Source organism: Malus sylvestris, chromosome 10, assembly GCF_916048215.2.
Source record: "Malus sylvestris chromosome 10, drMalSylv7.2, whole genome shotgun sequence".
Classification (NCBI taxonomy): domain Eukaryota; kingdom Viridiplantae; phylum Streptophyta; class Magnoliopsida; order Rosales; family Rosaceae; genus Malus; species Malus sylvestris.
Window position 1 is genome coordinate 22,122,460 of NC_062269.1, and position 19,025 is coordinate 22,141,484.

General features: G+C 40.2%; 1 protein-coding gene, 1 long non-coding RNA gene and 1 other non-coding gene across 3 annotated transcripts; 2 read left to right on the forward strand and 1 right to left on the reverse strand.

Moving 5' to 3' along the window:
* Window positions 1–1,850: 1,850 nt before the first annotated feature.
* On the reverse strand, window positions 1,851–14,450 carry LOC126584993 (endo-1,4-beta-xylanase 5-like). Its single transcript, XM_050249379.1, has 8 exons — window positions 14,175–14,450; window positions 14,025–14,059; window positions 5,467–5,605; window positions 4,665–4,837; window positions 4,469–4,570; window positions 4,141–4,287; window positions 2,774–3,412; window positions 1,851–2,409 (listed from the first exon to the last, which is right to left on the reverse strand). The coding sequence occupies exons 1-8, from the start codon at window positions 14,242–14,244 to the stop codon at window positions 2,140–2,142; spliced, it is 1,575 nt and encodes a 524-aa protein (XP_050105336.1). The 5' UTR covers window positions 14,245–14,450; the 3' UTR covers window positions 1,851–2,139.
* TRNAE-CUC (transfer RNA glutamic acid (anticodon CUC)) lies at window positions 5,257–5,329 on the forward strand. Its single transcript has one exon. It is a non-coding gene; the product is annotated as a tRNA-Glu (tRNA).
* Window positions 14,451–16,660: 2,210 nt separating the features above from the next.
* LOC126584998 (uncharacterized) lies at window positions 16,661–18,014 on the forward strand. Its single transcript, XR_007610217.1, has 2 exons — window positions 16,661–17,275; window positions 17,370–18,014. It is a non-coding gene; the product is annotated as an uncharacterized LOC126584998 (long non-coding RNA).
* Window positions 18,015–19,025: the final 1,011 nt, after the last annotated feature.

Genomic DNA, 19,025 nt, shown 5'->3' on the forward strand with positions numbered 1-19,025 from the left:
CCCATGGATAAGTTTTTAGATTTCCTACAGTAAAAGGAAATTGAAATCTATCCGAAGTAGATATTTTTTTTCACTTTAAAATCTACGCCTAGCCGTACTAGCGTGTACAATTTAAATGCGATAGCGAGAAATAAAAAGGAAAGCGATAAGAATAAGTCCATGTCACTTGCCAATAAGGGCATAATCGTCAATACACATACTCGGGGAGAAATTACATAGGAAAATTAGGGCCGGGTTGTCACAGTAAAGTGAATAGTACAAGGATTGACTTTTTAGTGTAAAAATGTGATTTTTCGTTAAAATGAACAATACCGGAGCTTTTCGTTAAAGTTCTCAATATTTTATAAACAAATTTTAGTAAGAAGGCAAGTTAATTTTTGAAAAGCATTTGATGTGTTCCCAACAAGAAGTACATAACTTGTCCTTTTAGCGGGAAACCTTTCAAGTACTTTTAAAATCCAAAACCATTTTATCTAAAATGGTTTCTATCATTTTAAAACAATTGACAAACGAGTCCTTAGTCCTAACAAAAGTTTTTCTTCTTTTCTTTTGCGAAAATTTAACGAGAAATTTTTCATTATGCCTGAAACACAAGTGGTATATCACATGTTATTAAATAAGTGGTAGAAAGTTTTATTTTTTCTAAGTTAATTTTTTAACACAAGTATTTCACCACTTGTATAGTAAGTCGTGATGTACCATTCCGTGTTTTGGGCACATTGAAAATCTCTCAAATTCTATAATACACTATTGTACGAGATATGCCGAACCTAGTAACATAGACTTACAACTAGGCATGACGTTAGAATGTTTGATCATACGATGGATGATTTGAATGGGTGAGTGACTCATTATCACCTTTGTAGAGATCAAATTAAGCATAATGCCCCAAGCCCTCGACTTAGTAGGATAGACCCCACCTTTAATAGGTGAGTAGCAAATCACCTTAACGTGAATGACACCGGTGTATTATATGGTGTATTAAACAATTGGATTTCAACTGTTTTAATCTAGCCATTTAAATACTGATGCAACTCCATACACCACTGGTATATTGTAAAATAAAACCATTTTGTAATAAATGTGATACCAGGTAAAGAAAACTAAATGTATAATCTCAAATACAGAGATAAATGTTTTTATTCACTCAAAGTTACAAATTTTTGCGTTTTGAAGGTAGTTTTGTTTGGTTAATATTCTTCATTCATTCTGTGAATAATGATGATGGGTTTTGTTGATCTGACGTAGTGATGCAGATTGCAGCCATCAGATTTCAATGAACAAATGGACTCATAATGTTATAGTATTAAGCAGTTACTCCATTAATTAAAACGTGGGTCCTTCCCTTCCCACCGAATCAAATCCTACCGATTTATTGCATTCTAATGACCCCTCTTGGTGCCTGCACAAGTTTTCCTCAAAACAATCATGACCGTTCAATTATATCCTAACCATTGTTTGTGTAGGATGCACTAACATCATTATATTTTCTTTCTATGTGCGCAGATACAAGTTTAGATTATAACTTTGGACAACTCTAGTTTGGGCACAGTTCTAATTTGATACCTGTAGTTTCGACATCCACATTTTTTATGATTTGTTCAACGAAATAAATACGTTTGGGTCACAAGTAAGGTGTTTCCACACTTACAAAATGTTCATGTTCCTGTCACATTTTCACTTGTGTGCTAATTTTGTCGAAAATTTTGACCAAACTACCGAAACAAGAACCACCAAGTTAGCCTAATTGCAAATGTTAACAAGGTATGAAAAGTGTCTGCTGGGAATCATGGCATCTTAGAAAAGTACTATTGAAGTTGGTGCGGAGTAAATGTGAGATACAAGCAACATAGGGGGACAAGATTCTGCATATTATTCTGCACAAGTAACCTCAGGAGTTAAGTGTCCTTTTACACACTTGAATCATAAATCATTTGCATCCAAACATAAATTTTCCCCATTAAGTTGTAAATTCTTTGCTGAAACAAAATCAAAATATAGATAGTCAGGGCGTTGCTAAATTCGTTAATATATGATGTTTCTCTCTTTGCACTTAAATTCGAATCCTGATCCCCTAGTTTGGTTACACAAAACATGTCGAAATTGTGTTACATCTGAATGCTAACATGTCTAGTTTCTTTACCTTGACACAATGCTAACATGTCTATATTCACCCAAGAAACCATAGAAGCTGTAAGATCCATGCTCATCTGTCTGCCCCTCTATCTCCCCAGTTTGCCATTCTTTCAAGAGCTTGTCCACCACATCACCAGCAGGTAGGTTTTGGAGATTATTGTCCGTGAGGCACATTTGGTAGCACCCATTAGGATGCATTGCAGTCCAAAGCATTATCCCATTCACAGATGGATGCGAAAAGCCTTCTCTCAAAACTTGTTCAAGATAAATTGCCTACACATAACAACAACAAAATGTAGCAGGTTAGTCCGGGAGTAAAAATTTACCTGGGATTGTTCCTATCACGTGGTAAGTGTTTCGCTTAAATCCTGAACATTAAAGTTGAACACATGCCATTTTGTAACTAGAATAGTGGTCAGAACAACTCCACATAAGGTTTTTGTGCCCTAAATGTAGAGTAAAACTTGAGTAACTGTGTCCGACCACGTAATTTGTAGAGTACTATCACAAAAGTATAGGGTCCACTGTACTTTAGTCACACTCAACCCCACACATATCCCACATGATATGAGAGTTGTCCTAAATCAGATAGTGTTACCCTAGTTTCCGTAGTTTCTATATGTAACAACTTATTTACCTGTGTTTCTTTGTCTAGGGTGCTGCTGATATCAACCTCCGTAAGCCAAATGGGAAGGCCTAATGTGGCCAACTTGTCAAGGATTGCTCTCATTAGAGGGAGGTTTGGTACTGTAAAATGACCCTCCAGTCCAATCCCATCCATGAATGCTCCACCATGCCTAAGCTCTCTCAACCTTGAAATGTAGGAATCAACGGTCGAATTCACATCACTGCAAGTCTCCACCACATTAAAATCATTCATGAAAAGGGTTGCCAAAGGGTCAGATTTGTGTGCCGTCTCAAAGAAATGCAATGTGGCGTTGGGGCCAAGCTTCTGCTCGTAGAAATCAAAGTGAAGCATTTCGTTGCTGACGTCCCAATGGACGAACTCTTCTCTGTACTTGCTCATTAGGCTTTGGATTCTGGAGTTTACGGCAGATTGCAGGTCGCCGCCGGTGAGGTTTCGAACCCATTGCGGCGTGTATTTGGGGTCTTCCCAGAATATGTTGTGACCTCTAGCAAGGACTTGGTTGGCGCGCACAAATTGCAGCATTTGATCTGCAATGGTGTAGTTGGTTTTGCCCTGTTCTGGCTCCGTCGCGTACCACTTGAGTTCGTTCTCAAACACCGCTGCATTGAATCGTTTTGCGAACCAATCCTGGATTGAAAATTGTTCTCTTAGCTAGCATTTTCAATGTGAAGATGATGCATATAAAATTTGTTATTGCATATAACGCACAATTGAAGTAGAAGATTCGATTTACGAGAAAAATTTATGTTCCTATCATGTGATAATGTTGGGTGACAAAATAGTCTAGTTAAATAACTGACACTAGTTTTTGCATATACAAAGGACTATTCTTTCAAGTTTAAAGGTCAATTGTAAGTTAAAAACTTATGTGGAGTTGTTCTTATTACATAACAGTGTTGAGTGTCAGACTGATCTATTTAAAAGATAAAATTGTTTAAATTTGAAGATCTATATTATTTCTTAAACACTTATCATCTTTTAAGTGTTTAGTCGCTCAATAATATCACACAACAATATGTCCACATCATGTGTCAATGTTGAGTGTAAGAACAATCCATTTAAAATATAAAATTGTTTAAATTTTACCATCAATGTTATTTCTTAAACACATGTCATGTTTTAACTGAACTGTTCAGTCGCTCAATAATATCACACAATAACATGTCAACATCATCTGCCAGGTTGAGTGTAACAATCCATTCAAAAGATAAAATTGTTTAAATTTGACAATCAATATTATTCTTAAATAAATGTCATATTTAAACTAAATTGTTCAGTCGCTTAATAGTATCACACGAGAACACGTCCACATAAGTCTTATATGTGTACATATGGTCTATGAACTGCATACTAACCTGATAGGGCAAATTACCTAGAATGGTCTTTGCAATTGCAGATCCAAATGGGAAATCTTTGGAGACTTGCTCTATGTCCATTTCCAATCCTTGCAGCCTCTTTCCTTGCTTATCTGAGACATGAACCGTCACGGCACGCTTCCGTTTCTATTGATAAACAAAGAAAATAATTACACAAAATGAAATTTCTGGGGAGTTATACATTTGTGCATTGATAAGACCATTCACTATTTTTTGAAGCTTGATCTCTCCCCGGGTGAACCAAATTAACAACTTCCGTAGTTAACTTAATCAAAGATCCTACTCAAATGAAAATATATATACTTACAGTGTTGATCATATATTGCTGATATGTGCTCCATTGTTGAACACTAAATGGCTGCAAAGAAGAGCTGGTAATTTCAATGTTGACATCTCTGTCATCTGCATTCTGTATACAAATATACAATCAAAACAAAAGTATTAAAAATTGAAATTTGAAACCTTTTGGGGGAGTAAAAGATTTGTGAAAATATGAAAATTACCTGAAAGAATAAGGTGGATAATTGGGATGGTGAGTTTAGGACAAAGCCACCCTTGAGAAATGACCAGCATCCATGGTTAGCCAAAACAGTTCCTACACACTTATTTGTTTCATTTTCTGTCTTTAGGCTTGCCCTTATGAGAACTGAGCCTGCACCCTCTATCTTGACCCAACCTGTTAGAGTAAAGCCCAAATCGTATGAGCCTAATGTCATATCCATAAGTGACCAAAGTTCTAAGTCTTTAATTATTACAGTGCAGTCACGCGTATGTGAGTGATTTTGTTTTCTTTATACAAGGAATATTAGGGAAAATGATATTTAAATACAAATCTAGAGTGCAAAATTCTAACTAAGTGAGCTATAAGTGACCTCAGACTTTCAGCTCTAGTTTATGCAAGTTCAAGAATCAGGGCTACTTAAGAAATGGCATTGATCATCAAATTTATGCAATGTTATCTTTTAATGAATTTTTATAATATTCAACGCTGTCGCCTGACAAGAACAACCCTGCATAAGTTTTTAACATACAATTGACCTAGCTAAGCTTATACAATATTAGTAAATAGATTGGACAAGATAAACATTACAACAATCCGTTGTAGTCTAGTTGGTCAGGATACTCGGCTCTCACCCGAAAGACCTGGGTTCAAGTCCCGGCAACGGAATTCCTTTTTTGTTTTTCAACGCCAAATTTTTTTACCTTAAACACTAAACCAAAATTACCGCACCACTAATTCCCAACCCAGCATCCAACAACAGAAAAAATAATTAACCAGAAGGGTAAAAAGTTGAGAAACCCAACTGGAGAAACAGTAAATGGTGCCCTGTGTGAGATTGTGCAGTATGAACGATGTTGAATAAACTCCACTACTTGCAGAGTTTCCCAACCGATCAACGATGATCCCACCGCCGTACAGAGGCTCCTCCGGCTGCAATTTACACTGCCAAAACAAACAAATTGGTCTCATCTGGGTGAAACAAAGCGAAAAACTTCCAATATATTTTGTTCTCATTTAGTTTGTACCTCAACTCCGCCTATGTCTTACATGGCCGGTCCCAAGCCCGGATAAAGGAGGAGGGGGAGGGCGTCAGGTAGTCGACAGCCGGCACTCCATGATCACGTCGAATCCTTATGAAAATGAATCCAGAACAAAATCGCGCTAAAGCTAGGGCGTCACCCGTAAGTGGCGCGCTGTGTGGCCTGAGCACAGTGATAAGTGAGCAAGGGTCGCTGTATCTCCATCGGCACCCGGATGCAGTGTTAAATGAGCAAGGGGGCCATAGAAACTTCTTTTCGAACGACTCCACTCAAAGTTGTTTGGGAGCATATGCTCCTATCAACTTTACCCGGGACACACAAAAGAAGTACTTTGATCCTATTAGACGGGGGAGGGTGAAGAAGCTAGGACAGAAGGGTAGAGTTCAAGAGAGCAAAATGCGTTTAGGAACGTGGAATATAGGAACCTTAACGGGAAAATCTATGGAAGTAGTGGAAGTTATGGTGAGGAGAAGGATAAATATTATGTGCCTACAAGAAACTAAGTGGGTTGGTAGTAAGGCAAAGGATCTAGAAAACTCAGGGTTTAAACTTTGGTATTCGGGCACAAATAGAACGAGAAACGGTGTTGGCATCATCGTGGACAAGACCTTGGTACAAGATGTTGTAGATGTCAAGAGGGTAGGAGATAGAATCATGGCAATCAAGATTGTAATAGGACAAGAACTTATCAATGTGATTAGTGCGTACGCACCTCAAGTAGGGTTGGATACGAGTTCGAAGGAGAAATTTTGGGAAGATCTTGGAGACTTGGTGCAAGGAATTGCTCAGACGGAGAAGTTATTTATAGGAGGAGATTTAAATGGACACGTGGGCAGGGAGACAGGCAACTATGGAGGTTTTCATGGTGGCCATGGTTTTGGGGAGAGAAATGAGGATGGGGAAGCTATCTTGGATTTTGCAATGGCATATGATCTCTTCTTAGCCAACACCTTCTTTAAGAAGAGAGAAGAACATGTGATCACCTACAAGAGTGGGTCGTCAAAAACACAAATAGATTTTCTTCTAATGAGGAAAGGGGATCGTATAACTTGTAAGGATTGCAAAGTTATACCAGGAGAGAGCGTGGCTAATCAACATCGCTTGTTGGTGATGGATGTACATATCAAAAGAGTAAGACAAAAGAACAAGACTTGGAAGTGCCCAAGGACTAGATGGTGGAATCTAAAAGAAGAAAAACAAGCAATTTTCAAAGAGAAGGTAATCACCCAATGTGTGTGGGATAGAGAGGGGGAAGCTAGCCAAATGTGGGATTCCATGGCTAGTTGTATCCGAAAAGTAGCAAAAGAGGTATTAGGAGAGTCCAAGGGCTTTGCCCCACACCAAAAGGAATCTTGGTGGTGGAATGAGGAGGTACAAACAAAGGTGAAGGCTAAGAAGGAATGTTGTAAAGCCTTATACAAGGAGAGGACTGATGAAAATGGTGAAAGGTATAGAAAAGCGAAGCAAGAGGCGAAGAAAGCTGTCAGAGAAGCTAAGTTAGCGGCTTACGACGATATGTATAAACGACTAGATACCAAAGAAGGAGAGTTGGATATCTATAAACTATCTAGAGCAAGGGAAAAGAAGACAAGGGACCTAAACCAAGTGAGGTGCATCAAGGATGAGGATGGAAAAGTTCTTGCTACAGAGAACGCGGTTAAAGACAGATGGAGAGGTTATTTTCATAATCTTTTCAATGAAGGACATGAAATGAGTGCTTCTTTAGGGGAGTTGAGTAACTCAGAAGAGTGTAGAAACTACTCCTTTTATCGTCGAATCCGGAAGGAAGAAGTGGTTGTAGCTTTGAAGAAGATGAAGCATAAAAAAGCAATAGGCCCAGACGATATACCAATCGAAGTGTGGAAACTTTTGGGAGAGACAGGTATAACATGGCTCACTGACCTTTTCAATAGGATTTTGAAAACGAAGAAGATGCCAAATGAGTGGCGAATGAGCACTTTGGTGCCTATCTACAAGAATAAGGGCGACGTACAAAATTGCATGAACTATAGGGGTATTAAGCTAATGAGTCATACAATGAAGCTCTGGGAGAGAGTCATTGAGCATAGATTGAGGCAAGAGACACGGGTTTCGGACAACCAATTCGGGTTCATGCCAGGGCGCTCAACCATGGAGGCAATCTATCTCTTACGAAGATTGATGGAAAGATATAGAGATGGGAAAAAGGATTTACACATGGTCTTTATAGATTTGGAAAAAGCGTATGATAGGGTCCCAAGAGACATTCTTTGGAGGATTTTAGAGAAGAAAGGAGTACGAGTAGCATATATCCAAGCTATAAAGGATATGTATGAAGGAGCAAAGACTGCCGTAAGAACTCATGAAGGACAAACCGAAAGCTTTCCCATAACTGTAGGATTACATCAAGGCTCATCCTTAAGTCCTTACCTTTTTGCGTTGGTAATGGATGAGTTAACACGACATATTCAAGATGATATTCCTTGGTGTATGCTTTTCGCAGACGATATAGTGTTGATAGATGAAACTCAGGAAGGGGTAAATGCAAAGCTTAACCTTTGGAGAGAAGTGTTGGAATCTAAAGGTCTTCGCCTAAGCCGATCAAAGACAGAATATATGGAGTGCAAGTTCAGTGCAAATGGAGGCCAAAACGAGTTAGGGGTGAGGATCGGAGATCAAGAAATACCAAAGAGCGACCGTTTTCGTTACCTAGGATCTATCTTGCAAAAGAACGGAGAATTAGATGGAGATCTCAACCATAGAATACAAGCTGGATGGATGAAGTGGAAGAGTGCATCCGGCGTGTTGTGTGACCGCCGTATGCCACTGAAGCTCAAGGGAAAATTTTATAGGACGGCAATAAGGCCGGCGATGCTGTATGGCACAGAATGTTGGGCGGTGAAACATCAACATGTACACAAAATGGGTGTAGCGGAGATGAGGATGCTTCGTTGGATGTGTGGGCACACGAGAAAGGATAAGATTAGGAATGAGGATATCCGGGGTAAAGTAGGAGTAGCCGAAATTGAAGGAAAGATGAGAGAAAATCGGTTACGGTGGTTTGGACATGTGCAAAGAAGGCCTACTGACGTTCCGATTAGAAGATGCGACTATGGGACAGAGGTTCAGGGCCGAAGGGGTAGAGGAAGACCTAGGAAAACTTTGGAAGAGACTCTAAGAAAAGACTTAGAGTACTTGGATCTAACGAAGGACATGACACAGGATCGAGCACAATGGCGTTCTAAGATTCATATAGCCGATCCCACTCAGTGACTTGGATTTTCCAAGTCTCCAACCGAGAAGTTTTCCTCATTCGGGAAATTAAGAGAACACTACCCCAACCTACATGCTCCACTCAGAAAGCTTCAACATACAAGCTTTAACAAAAGAAAATTCAAAGAACTTAGCGAAGAAGGCTTTGGTGTATTTAACACAATACGTTGAAATGAAGGAAAGCTTATTTATTGATATCCCCGATAAGCTACAAATATGTACATATACATGAGTCAAAATAAGCACACAAGAGGGAGCCTTCACAAAGGTTGCTTAGGAGAAGTCTCAGCAGTCGGTAGAGCCCCAGAAAGAGAAGGCACCGGAGGGGGATCATTTGGAGCCTCAGTACTGGACAGAACCCTAGAAGGAGGAGGCATCAGAGGTTGATCATTTGGAGCTTCATTACGCGGTACAGCCCCAGAAGACGAAGGCAATAAATGCCTTTGGAACAAACCCACAAATCTCTGATGATCAAGTAAAACCTGACCATCAGTTTCCTTCATCTGGTCAAGCTTCCTCTTCATGTTTGTAGCATAGTCATGTGCGAGCCGGTGCAACTGTTTATTCTCATGCTTGAGCCCTCTAATCTCCTGTTTGAGACTCATCACTTCAGCCGCCAATGATTCAACTTGGCGGGTTCGAGCAAATAGGCGTTGGGCCATATTAGACACAGAACCTGCACACTGAACACTGAGAGCCAGCGAATCCTTAACAGCTAACTCATCAGACCGTTTGGAAAGTAGTCTGTTATCTTTGGGAGTGAGAAGGTTCCTGGCCACCACCGCAGCGGTCATATCATTCTTCATCACGGAATCCCCAACGGTAAGAGGACCAGTAGGGGAGACGAAGGATGGGCGCCATATGTTGTCTGGAGAAGGCGGGGCTGCCTCTTCAACAAGGTTCAAGTCAAAACGACGGTCGGAGGGGCCAGACATTTTCAAAGGTGTTGAAGAGAGAAGAGGTCGGACAAATCAAGATCTTAGAAGTGCAAGAATGAAGCTTCTACTGGTGGAGATTTAAGTGTGCTTTGGAACTTAATGCCAGCCCCTATAAAAATCTGCACTCGACGAAGCTTCAGAAATCGAAGAGGCGTTTGCTTTCTCAAAAGCTGGGCTGCTTAGAGATCACGAGGGTTGATCTCAGAAATCGAAGAGGCGTTTGCTTTCTCAAAAGTTGGGCTGCTCAAAGACCACGAAGGCCAATCTCAAAAATCGAAGAGACACTCGCTTTCTCAAAAGCTGGGCTCCCTAGAGACCACGAGGGCCGATATCAGAAATCGAAGAGGCACCTACTTTTCCAACCTTTTCCAGCCTTGTCAGCACCTGTCACACGCACACTCAGTTTTGCGGAAATTATGGGCATTCTGTCAAAGACTTCTGGGGAAGTAGAAAACACATGAATCTTACTGTTCAATCACCCACTTCCTACACGCAACAATAGCTCATGGGTACCACAGATAACTTTGCCAAAGTTCTCTGCCAAAGTTGAGCACGTGAAGCTTGCAGCTCCCACTACATCGCTCTGACCAAGAAGGGTAAAAGAATAGCAAAGAAACAGCACTAACAAAGTTTAGACCCATAAATTTTGAAGGTCTAGCTACCATATTATTACCCACAAGGGTAAAGGAACAGTACCACTGCTGGATAATTAGAAAGTCCCTGTGTGTCAACCTCTGTGCTTCGTGGCAAGGTAGACTAGCAAACATGCCCAACCTTTACTCACATTCGAGAAAACACTCCCAATAAGATTGCTTGCTCCAAAATCGAAGAGGCACCGTCCTCCGAATCTCGAGAGCCAGACTCCCAACATGACTACTTTCTTAAAAATCGAAGAGAGGGTAAAGGAACAGTACCATTGCTGGATAATTGGAAAGTCCCTGTGTGTCAACCTCTGTGCTTCGTGGCAAGGTAGACTAGCAAACATGCCCAACCTTTACTCACATTCGAGAAAACACTCCCAACAAGATTGCTTGCTCCAAAATCGAAGAGGCACCGCCCTCCGAATCTCGAGAGCCAGACTCCCAACATGATTACTTTCTCAAAAATCGAAGAGACACTGCTCCCCGAATCTCGAGAGCCAGACCCCCAGCATGATTGCTTTCTCAAAAATCGATGAGGCATCGTTCTCCGAATCAATCGAAGAGGCGCTCGCTTTCTCAAAAGCTGGGCTGCTCAGAGACCACGAGGGCCGATCTCAGAAATCGAAGAGGCACCTACTTTTCTAGCCTTGTCAACACCTGTCACACGCACACTCAGCTTTGCAGAAATTATGGGCATTCTGTCGAAGACTTCTGGTGAAGTAGAAAGCACATGAATCTTACTGTTCAATCACCCACTTCCCACACGCAACAATAGCTCATGGGTACCACAAATAACTTTGCCAAAGTTCTCTGCCAAAGTTGAGCACGTGAAGCTTGCAGCTCCCACTACATCGCTCTGACCAAGAAAGGTAAAAGAATAGCAAAGAAACAGCACTAACAAAAGTTTAGACACATAAATTTTGAAGGTCTAGCTACCATATTATTACCCACAAGGGTAAAGGAACAGTACCACTGCTGGATAATTGGAAAGTCCCTGTGTGTCAACCTCTGTGCTTCGTGGCAAGGTAGACTAGCAAACATGCCCAACCTTTACTCACATTCGAGAAAACACTCCCAATAAGATTGCTTGCTCCAAAATCGAAGAGGCACCGTCCTCCGAATCTCGAGAGCCAGACTCCCAACATGACTACTTTCTCAAAATCGAAGAGAGGGTAAAGGAACAGTACCATTGCTGGATAATTGGAAAGTCCCTGTGTGTCAACCTTTGTGCTTCGTGGCAAGGTAGACTAGCAAACATGCCCAACCTTTACTCACATTCGAGACAACACTCCCAACAAGATTGTTTGCTCCAAAATCGAAGAGGCACCACCCTCCGAATCTCGAGAGCCAGACTCCCAACATGATTACTTCCTCAAAAATCGAAGAGACACTGCTCTCCGAATCTCGAGAGTCATACCCCCAACATGATTGCTTTCTCAAAAATCGAAGAGGCATCGTTCTCCGAATCTCGAGAGCCAGATACCACAGACCACTTTTTCAAAGTGCTCTGACAGAGTTAAAACATGTGAAACTGGCAGCTCCCACTACCGTGCTATGACCAAGCAGGGTAAAGGAATAGCATTACTACTTGTTGTTAGGGAGACTCCTATATATGTCGACCTCCATCCCCAACAGACAGGCAGACCTGCAAAAATGCTCAACCCTTCATCATATCTGAGAGGGCACTCCCAACGAAGCCTTTCGAAATATTCAGCTTTCTTTCCCCCCGATAATACCTCTGCAAACAAGCTATACTAGAGCAAGAATATCTCATATCATCAGGGTTAAAAGCAAGAGTATCCCATATCATGCTTTTTCCCTGTCTTTTCTTTTGGCCTTGTTTTTACCTGCAAGACAAGGAGAAAGAGAGCAATCAGTCAGCACTTGGAATCAAGCTTCCAGCCAGGAACTGACTGCCTGGAACCCCTTACCTGATTACTTACCTGGCATTGCTCTCGAGTACTCATCTTCAACATCTTATGTTTCCAGGGAAGATTCCGCATCTGCTTGAGGAACAGATAGGGCAAGTGCGAAGGATACAAGGAAGCATGTGGAGACAAGCGTAACAGCACACGTGCCGATACATTCATTACTCTGTCAAAAGCAAAAGTATCCCATATCAGCAGGGTGGAACGTACTCTAGATTTGATGGACTTGTTTTGACCCTCAAATTCTTCAGTCAGCCTTATACTCTGGAGGAAACCAGAAAACCCTCCAGCTCAGTTCAAGAATAAGCCTGTGGAAAGTTACTTCTTCAAAAGCAAAAGTATCTCATATCATCTCTTCTCATTTTTCTTCTCTTTATCCTTCATGCTGCTGCAAGATGGGGAGAAGGTGAACAATCAGTCGGAGCTCTGATTGCTTACCTTGTCTGTCACCTCTTTCAGCAGACCCCCTAGCTCGGCGACTTGGGGGACTCCTACTACATGGTTTGTATCGCGCTTGACCAAGCCTGAAACTACAAGTAAGCTTCAAGTGAAATTGATACATTACCTTGTGCATCTCCACCAGTTAAAGATACCACCCCTGGATGGAGGAAGAGTACTTCCAGAGAAGATGCCACATCTACCTATGAGACAGATAAGGCAAGTCAAGACGACACCACACTCCGATACTTAGAAGTTTCGTGATTACGAGATCATTCTCCCACAATATTTCCTAATGTCATTTGTACTAAATCATTCACTTGTACTCACTAAATGAGAGCTTGAACCTATGTACTTGTGTAAACCCTTCACAATTAATGAGAACTCTTCTATTCCGTAGACGTAGCCAATCTGGGTGAACCACGTACATCTTGTGTTTGCTTTCCTATCTCTATCCATTTATATACTTATCCACACTAATGACTGGAGCAATCTAGCGAAGATCACAAAAAGCGATCGTTTTCGCTACCTAGGATCTATCTTGCAAGAGAACGGAGAATTAGATGGAGATCTCAACCATAGAATACGAGCTGGATGGAAAGAGTGCATCCGGCGTGTTGTGTGACCGTCGTAGGCCACTGAAGCTCAAGGGAAAATTTTATAGGACGGCAATAAGGCTAGCGATGTTGTATGGCACAGAATGTTGGGTGGTGAAGCATCAACACGTACACAAAATGGGTGTAGCGGAGATGAGGATGCTTCGTGGGATGTGTGGGCACACGAGAAAGGATAAGATTGGGAATGAGGATATCCGAGGTAAAGTAGGAGTAGCCGAAATTGTAGGAAAGATGAGAGAAAATCGGCTCCGGTGATTTTGAACATGTGCAAAGAAGGCCGACTGACGCTCCGGTTCGAAGATGTGACTACGGGACAGAGGTTCAGGGCCGAAGTGGTAGAGGAAGACCTAGGACAACTTTGGAAGAGACTCTAAGAAAAGACTTAGAGTACTTGGATCTAACGGAGGACATGACACAAAACCGAGCGCAATGGCGTTCTAGGATTCATATAGCCGACCCCACTTAGTGGGAAAAGGCTTTGTTGTTGTTGTTGTTGTTAGTTTGTACCTCAGTGTAAGCAGTAGAATCATAAAGTGGGCCCTCTGCAATGTGTGAAAACAGTAAAAGGGAAGGATTAGTAGCGTAAAAATTAGACATGTCTGCATTGTAGAAAAAAGCCAGAAGAAATGAGAGGAGAAAGGGGGAAGCAGAGAGAACCAAATGAAACAACACCCATGAGGAGAAACAAGAACAATAGGAAGCTTGAAGTAATATTTGTGCCTTCCATTTTTGGCTCGGAGGTCGGGAAGCTTGGAGCTGTGTTATGCTCTACTACTTAAAATATGAGAATGGTTTTTATAACAACACTGCTACACTCATTTCCGAGCTTTTCTTGCTAATTACAGTTTGGCGTTTATATGAAAAATGACTCACCAAAACAAAAAAGTACATTTAAACACCAATTAAATTGTAATTAGTAGGAATGCAACAATATCTACTTCCCAAAGAAGCAGCCAAATATATTTGTTTATAAAATGCAATATATGAAACTTGAGGTTATGGGTTATAAGTTATATGAAAGAAAGTGTACATATTGGACCATTACCTAAAGAAATAGACCCAATACAATGGAAGGGGAGGAGGTAGAGATCACAAGGGTTCCAGTGGAAGCAGGGGTACAGAGTGGTCCGTGGCCTGGCCACATTTTTGTGTGAGCGTGGAGCTTCATGTCATGCCCATTAATTCATGGACACATCTAACACTCCAACAGTGAATTCATTCTTTTTTGTGTGGGGCTAAGAATATGGTTTTGTTGCCGTAACACTAACATGTAATGTTAGTGACCGATTCACGAGTTTTTCGGTATGAGAACCAAATATATAAAACCCTCGTGGCATCATTCCCCTTCCAAAAAGGTATAAGGGGCCCAAATTGGAGCTTACACTCGAAATTTGCAAATTCCCACTATGTCTTTTTGTCTTTTTATGGTCCATTTCTTCTTCAGTCAATTCTGCCATTTGTACTATATCAGAATATTGAACTGTATGGGAAAATGTACACCAAATCCAAAATTGTTATATAGAAAGGATGCACCCTCATTAAATCAGGAGAGATTCTCTCATGCAACTAAATTTTAGTTTTATTGGCATCGTCGTTCAATAAACAATTATTATATGTTCGAAAATGCGTTATTCATCCCATGAGAGATTATTACTGTCATGTGATGAAATTGTGACATGAGAGAATCTCTCGATTAAAAGAGGGGATTTTGACTCTTGAGGGACCACAAAGAAAGGACTAGTGGCGATCAAGGTTCCATTTATGGCGGGATGCATGCTTTGGCTGCAAGTCTTGTAATATGTCTGTTTTTGTGTGTTTATGCAGAAAGGCTTCATGGGTTGATGGCTTCGTAGTGTCACGCGTGCGGAACATATATGAGGAAACCATGGACATAAATGCTATTTTACTCATGTTAGATAATTACATCTTTCTACTTGCTGTCTGACCAAGTCACTTAGGTGGTCCTCTTTGTATTGTGGGTGTGCTCTTCTGGAAGAAGAATGTATGTGAGTGTCTTTCCACGTTTCAATTTTTATCACATATAGAGCAGTTAAATTTAGTAATGTATGTTGTTGTAAACCAAAATAGAAGGGAACGAAGTTATCCGAAAAATGTAAAGCATTGAGTGATGAATGATTCTTGAGATGAATCGCGGACTAAGTTGCTCTCTTTAAGACGTTTTGCGATTCTACCCAAAGTATGCAAGCAATTTACAAACACCACATCGTCCCCATGATAAAACAGCCAAGAAACCTTCTTTTAATAAGGTTCTTTCTTGCACAATGGAAGAACCTTCAAACTTGCACCCTTTCGATATGTTGCCATCAAAACTTAATTTCAAAAAATATGTATAAACTTATAGTATTTTGTATTCTTCAACATTGATACTGAGGACTTTTTTTTTTAGTACGTCAATATTTGACACTAAAAAGAGAGGGAGTTCGGTTAAGCCACACAATAGGCATGATACTCAAGACTTATATATATACAGGTTGCTTAAGGGGAGGGATCCCCATTTTTTAATTTTTTTGAAAAAATGGGGACATGCTCCCCACTGTTAGATTGACTTTAATGAAATTGTGTGGTTGAGATTAAAACACAAGCCACACAATCTCAACCACACAATTTCATTAAAGTTAAATCCAACGGTGGGAATCCCTCCCCTTTGGAAACCCATACTGATAAAAAAATGTATCCATAAACCAAAGATCCAATTAAAACAAAATTTAAAGACCAATACTCTAATTTTATTTACATTAAATATCAAACGAAAAATTATATTTTCATCTTAATTATATGGTTCAAATTCGTCTTTGGTGATAATCGAACTTAAAATCTCTTACTTACAAGTGAAGATGAATACTACTAGACTATAATACTAAATGACAAGTTTTAGTATTAATTGAAAAGGTTTTCACCTCAATTGAAATTAGTTAAAGTAGACGATGACTTGCCACTAAAGCCATAATTAATTTTAGGGTAAATTACATAATACCCTATCAGGTTTGAGGTCTATTACAACCTCATACAACATCTTTAAAACATTTCACTTTTATACCTCACCTACTATTTTATTTCAATATAGTACTTCCATTACATTTTCCATCCATTGATCCGTTAAGACCTGACGTGGCTGCCACATTTGTACCACGAAACCTAAATCTTCTCAACAAACAAATAAACAAAAAAAAAAAAAAAAAAAAAAAAAAACTGAAAAACATAGAACCCACCCCACCTTTCCCACAACCCCTCCCCACCCATATTCTCCCTCCCGAGCCTCCACTCTCTCAATTTACATTTATAAATCCGAAATTTTCAACACCCAATGAAACCAAACAATAAAAAACGAAAAAGAAAATCCCAAAAACACAAAGGCATCACAAAGCGAGACTGACATAAGTTTGCTTAACCTGGAAGAAAGTCCTGCTTAACCTGGAAGCAAGTCCTTCTAAGTAGAAAAAGCTTGCTGGAGAACCTTGGTGATGCCCAGCATCTGCCCCCCCCCCCCCCCAAATCTTCTCAGCTGCAGCCGAAACCCTACCCAAGTACTGCCCAATTAGATCCTCATAAGCCACAATCGACGGATCCAGAGGCACATCCTGGAAACCCCTGGCTGTCGCCGACCCTCCACCACCGGACAACGACAACACCTCTGAGTGCGACACAGCCGATTCCAGCCTCTGTATCAGCTTCTCCTCCATGGCCACAAACCTCAACTGCACTCTCTCTTCCACACTCTGTGTATTTCTCTCTCTACGGTTAGATTAGATACGATTGTTTGGTGCTTTTTTCTTTATTTTTGGAATTGTTTTGGGATTTTTCTTATTTTCTGACGTCGAGATCCAACCCCAGGACCTTTCCACCCCTGTCGTCTCTAGCGTTAGCTAGGGCAGCGACGAGTACTTCTCCCGAATCAGCGTCAGGACTCCGGCGAAGTCGTTCTACATGGTGCTCAACACCGGCAGCGACGTCAACCGGCTCCAGTGCAGCCCCTGCTCCAATTGCAACCAGTAATCTGACCCGGTTTTCAACCCGGTCGGATCTTCCACCTACAGCCATCTTTCGGGCTCGATAAATCGAGTTGGGATGTGGACACGATAACGAGGGATTAGGTGAAGAGAGTGGAGAAGAGGGAGGTGGTTAGGAGGCTCGGCTTTAGGAGGTAGAAGAGGTGTGGGGAGGGGTTACGGGGAAGGTGGGGTGGGTTTTACGGTTTTCATTTTTTTGTTTTTTTGTTTTTTTTTTGTTGAGAAGATTCAGGTTTTTTTTCAAAAAAAATTTAAATTTTTTTGCCACGTGATGCAAATGTGGCAGCCACGTCAGCTCTTAACGGATTAATAGATGGAAAATGTAACGGATGTACTATATTGAAATAAAATAGTAGGTGAGGTATGAAGGTGAAATGTTTTAAAGATGTTGTATGAGATTGTAATAGATCTCAAACCAAAAGAAGTATTATGTAATTTACCCTTAATTTTATTTTTCAACTTTCATAAATATCATGTTCTATACCAAACTATCATTTACATATTGTGTGACTTGATCAACAATCACTTGGTCCGCTCTTTGTGGTACACATCTAGCCGAATTATCCAAACCCACGAAACAAACCGTGAAATTTGAATCCATGTCATTTTAATTACATTTGTTATAACATAAGTTGGAGCAGTTATGTTTTTATTTAAATAATTATATATAAATATTGACTTATGATTTGTTTTATTAGAAACATAAAATATATATAACTGTCATTAGGAGTAATTTCCATTCTTAATTATATAGGAGATGTGAGGAAGTTTCTTACTTCAACAAATTTGAGATGCCTTCTCTGTGTGTATAGAGAAGAAGATCACGTCCACCTCCATATATAATCTATCCGTTTTGATTTTTACATTTTGGTTTATTCAGGATTTCTAGCCCCTAATATCTTAATCCTTCAACGTCTATTTCTTTTACTTTATACATACATACATACATATATATATATACATATACATACATATAATGTGGTGCAATGATTTTTTTTGGGTAACTGTGGTTTCGAAGTTCTTAGAGGTGAAGATCCTTCGATTTAAATTTAGTTAGAACTTTTGTCCGTTTTGAACGAAAGTTTTAAAAAGTGGCCCAAAAGAATCGTTAGTCTAGACAATGTCATGGATCGCTACCATCAAGGCTCCAATTCAAAGTTGAGCATGTTTTTAATACACCAAAGCCCATTATGAACGGAAACGCCAAGTTCTCCTGTGAGCAATATGAATTTAAGACCAATGAATCCAATGCGATGTCGAGGCTAGGGCTGGAAAAAAATCCCAAAAATCCCAAACCAAACCAAAAAAATCCCGATCCCAAACCAAAAAAATCCCAAACCAAAATTCCCGAAATTTTCGGGATGTAATCCCAAACCAAACCGAAAGTTTCGGTATGGGATTCGGTATTGCATTTCATTTTTTCGGTATTCCCATACCGAACCGAAAAAAAAATATATATATATATATAATTTTTTAATTA